At 57.3% G+C, this 3,777-nt stretch overlaps 1 protein-coding gene across 1 annotated transcript; it reads right to left on the reverse strand.

Moving 5' to 3' along the window:
- Window positions 1–1,899: 1,899 nt before the first annotated feature.
- FLYWCH2 (FLYWCH family member 2) lies at window positions 1,900–3,523 on the reverse strand. The gene is made up of 2 exons (XM_007453519.1): window positions 3,193–3,523; window positions 1,900–2,003 (listed from the first exon to the last, which is right to left on the reverse strand). Exons 1-2 carry the CDS (start codon window positions 3,521–3,523, stop codon window positions 1,900–1,902), a joined length of 435 nt encoding a protein of 144 aa, XP_007453581.1.
- Between the last annotated feature and the right edge of the window lie 254 nt (window positions 3,524–3,777).

Genomic DNA, 3,777 nt, shown 5'->3' on the forward strand with positions numbered 1-3,777 from the left:
CAGCAGGAAGTCCTGTGTCTCCTGTCTACCTCTGGGAGGCTGGGGTTGTGACCTGTTTACCACTAGGTCCTGTGTACCCTGCTCTGGGCTGACATTAAGGTCCTCAAGAAGTGATGGGGCAAGAAAGCGGCAGGACTGGGAGGGAGAGGGAGGGTGAATCTAGGTGAGGGATATGTGGTGTTCCCTGCATGTTCCTTCAACTTTTATGGGAGTTTGAAATGTTTCAAAATTTAAAAAATAGGAAAAGCTTAACACCTCCGGATCCAGTGTATGAGCTCCCTGCCTGGCTTGGCAGTGCCTTCCCACCCTCCTGGCAAATGACAGGCACCACAGGCCGCTTGAACCCCCGGAGGGAGATGCACCCTTCCTGTGCCCCCACCCAGCCTCCAGGGGCCACCTAGTCAACCAGGCCCCCTCACTGGGGACCCGAGTGCCACCCCCGCCCCAGGCTCCCATGGCAGCTGCAGAAGGGGTCGATGGTGCCACAGCAAAATGCAGGGGAGTGGACGCCCACAGTGACCCTACCCAGGCCAGCACTGCCTGGAGTCCAGGATGAGTGGCAGGGGTCGAGGCTGGCCAGCCCCTCTCCCCACTTCCTCTACTCCATGCCTCCTCCACCACCAAGTGGTAAACCAGAGCAAGCCCTCAGGTGGTCTCCTCAACTGACAGAACCAGCACTCCAGATGACTCAGAGCCTCAGGAAAGGAGAAATCTTGTGGGGGATGGGAATCTATTTAAATATAGAATTCAGACAAAACAACTTTTCAAGTTATGGTTACAGAATATAATTGTTACAGACAACCATGCTGTAAAAATAACAGCAAAATGGAGAGTTGGGCGCTGCGGATGTGCTGCGTAACTCACTTTTCCCAAGAGGGAGTCAACAGATACTGATTAAATTTGGAAAATGTTTGAAAACATAAGTCCTCTAAACTCTACTTTAAAAAAATAATCCATTTCCTTTTGCCCAAAGGCAGTTTTCAAATGATGAGGACCACGTGGGCTGAAGCAACTTGAGGCCGATGCCTTTTCTCAGGGGACCCCGACTTACGGTTGAAAGAGGGGAACAGTGTTTCTTCATCTTTTCCTCCAGGAGGGCAGCACCCAGGGGACCTGAGGAGGGGCTCAGGCTCCCAGGAATCTCCCTCAGCCCCCAAACCACCCAGAAGGAACATGGCAGGGGCACAATACACTTCTGTCAGGCGTGCCCCCTCACACCGCAGGCTCACCTCCTCAGCAGAACCTTGGGCTGCTGTGGACATCAGGGCCCCTGTGCACAGGGGCTGTCAGTCCTGTGTGGCTCCCTAGAGGAGGTGGCCTTTCTGAGGGTCCAGCAGGAAGAAGCAGGCTGAGGCCTCCTGGGAACTGGCCCTGGAAGGAGAGCCAGGGAGGGGCAGGATTGGCTTCCCAGGGGTTCAGGGCTGGACACCAAAGGCAGCAGAAAGTGGAAAACTCAGAGACTCCACCTAGTCTCTGAGTCAGTGGTCGGGTTTTCCAGGCTGAGGAGGCCCTGGGGGATGGAGGCCGCTGGAGAGCCCTCCTGGGCCTGAGATATGGCCCAGGCCAGGAAGCCCTGGAGCAGGGCCAGGTAAGGGCTGGTGGGGGTTGGGGAGGCCCAGGAGCAGGGGGGTGGGAATTGGAGCTGGGACCTCAAAGGACCCTGAATCATGGAATTTTAAAAACCTACCCATGGTGGGATCTAGTGTACAGCTTCTTTTATTCTCTTTTTAATTTTTTTTTTCTGCTTAGAAAAGTAAATTATGCTTGATCAGAAAAAGATTACAATGTTGAAAGTGAAAATCAGTCAGCGGCTGGGCCCCAGGCAGAAGCCCAGTGGAACCTGTAGAAGTTGTAGCCAAATTCACTGACCCAGCCAGGATGCACCCTCAGTTGTCAGGGCTACGGGTCCTCTCTGGACACGATGGGGCCCATGGTGGACTCCTCCCCATCCACCAAGGGACTGGGGGCAGGCTGTCCTGCCAACTTTCCGTCTTCTTTTCCATCTGGAAGAGAAGGGGGTGGGTCAGGCTGTTGTCAAAGGAAAAGGGGGAAGGGGTGGGGGGCAAACCTGGGGGTCCCAGCTGCCAGAGCAGGGGCAGGGATTGCTGACTCCAGAGACATGTTCCCAAAGGCCACTGGCCCAGGGACACAGAGGCTGTTTCCAGGAAACTTTGGGCCAAATCTGGGCTGAGCATCAGGAAGCTGCTGCTCCCCTCCCCGCTGCCTGGCCCAGGATGGGGCAGGAGGTGGGGAGGGCCGTGGACAGGTCTGGAGGTAAAGACAGAGAGGCAGGTTGAGAGGTGTTGACTGCCCATGAGCACCTGCCCAGGGGAGCCCATGGGGCCAAGCTGCAGCCCTTGTTCTGCTCTTCATCTCTCCATCTGAGGAAGGGTGACTTTGTCCTGATTCTCACAAAGGTGCCATATGGGGTGGGGTCCATATGGTCCCAGAGCCTGCCTGATCTGAGAAGTGAGCAGAGGTCTCAGTTGGGGTAGAAATGGCCTGTCCCATCCAGCTCAGCTAGAAGAATGGGCTCTGAGCCAGAGGGGGACCCCCCATCCTTTGCAGTGAGCTAGCTGGTGGCCTCAGGGTGGTGACTTGGCCCTTCTGAGCCCTGCCTCCACACAGGTCCTGAGGACAGAACCCTCTCTGCACTGAGCAGAGGCAGGTGGACATGAGGAGGCACTTGGAGCAGAACAGGCTGGTGGAAGGGCTCAAGGGTGAGCCAGGCCCACTGCAGAGGGGCCTCCAGGCTCTGGGGTCCCTGACTCCAGCAGGCGATGGAGACTGAGGGGGTCCCTAAGGTCCCCTGAGAACTCTAGGCTTGTGGCTGGGGATGCCCCCATCTCATGAAAAACACATTAGACACGGAGAAAAATAGGCCCAGGAACACAGACATATAAGAACCCACACAAACTTACTCTCCTAGGCAAATACACACATAGGGAGACAGAACCTTAGAGAAACACACGCGCGCACACACACACACACACACACACACACACGGAGGCCTATAGACACGCAGAGATTCACACTGAGATAATGTAGACAGATGCACGCAGAAATGTTCACAGCACACACATACTCCCCTGAGCCAGCCGAGCCTGCTGTCCCCCTGGCTGCCCAGGTGACAGGGGACTTCGGCCCCAGGTAGGTCTTGCTCCTGCCCTGCTCGCTGGGCTGGGGCCTCACCTGTGTCCAGCTTGCTGCGTTTTTGCTCAGGCTCCTGGGGGGTGGCCTCGATGGCCCGCTGAGCCTCGGGATGGATCTTGAGAAGGGCTTTGGCAAGGGTGGCGGGGCTGGGCACCCCCAGGGACATGATGCAGTGCACTCCTTTGCGCTTGGCCCCCGCCACTTTGGCACTGTCCTTGGAGGCCGTCAGCAACACCAGTTTGGAGAACTTTCTGGGCTTCCTGGGGGCTGCGGGGAAGACATCTGTGCCCGGCTCAGGGGACTCAGGGGAGGGCTCCTGGCCGGCCTTCACGCTCTTGCCCTCCTGCTCACTGGGCTTGGGCAGGGGCATTCCGGGACCGATGGCCTGGCCCCCAGGCCACGCTCAGGGCCCAGCAGATGGATTTCTCCTCCACCTCCCTGGAAGGAACCCAGCAGTTCAAGGGCTCCGTCCTAAGGCAGGAGGCAAAATCCCATTAGTGGAGATGCCCTTAGGCCTGGGTTCAGGAAGAATCTGGGCTGGAGGTTGGGGCAGATGGGGCTGCCTCCGTGCCCCCAGGGAAGGACCTGAATGGAGCCAGAGAACCCTGGGCTGGTGCTTCTGCT

This window comes from Lipotes vexillifer, unplaced genomic scaffold (assembly GCF_000442215.2).
Source record: "Lipotes vexillifer unplaced genomic scaffold, Lipotes_vexillifer_v1.1 scaffold914, whole genome shotgun sequence".
NCBI classification, from domain to species: domain Eukaryota; kingdom Metazoa; phylum Chordata; class Mammalia; order Artiodactyla; family Lipotidae; genus Lipotes; species Lipotes vexillifer.

What these genes read in the sequence shown, in the direction of transcription:
- FLYWCH2 (XM_007453519.1), bottom strand. Translation starts at nt 3,523, where the DNA reads ATGCCCCTGCCCAAGCCCAGTGAGCAGGAGGGCAAGAGCGTGAAGGCC. An exon ending in ACGCAGCAAGCTGGACACAG is followed by an intron (nt 2,004 to 3,192) that starts GTGAGGCCCCAG and finishes CTTCTCTTCCAG; the next exon opens with ATGGAAAAGAAGACGGAAAG.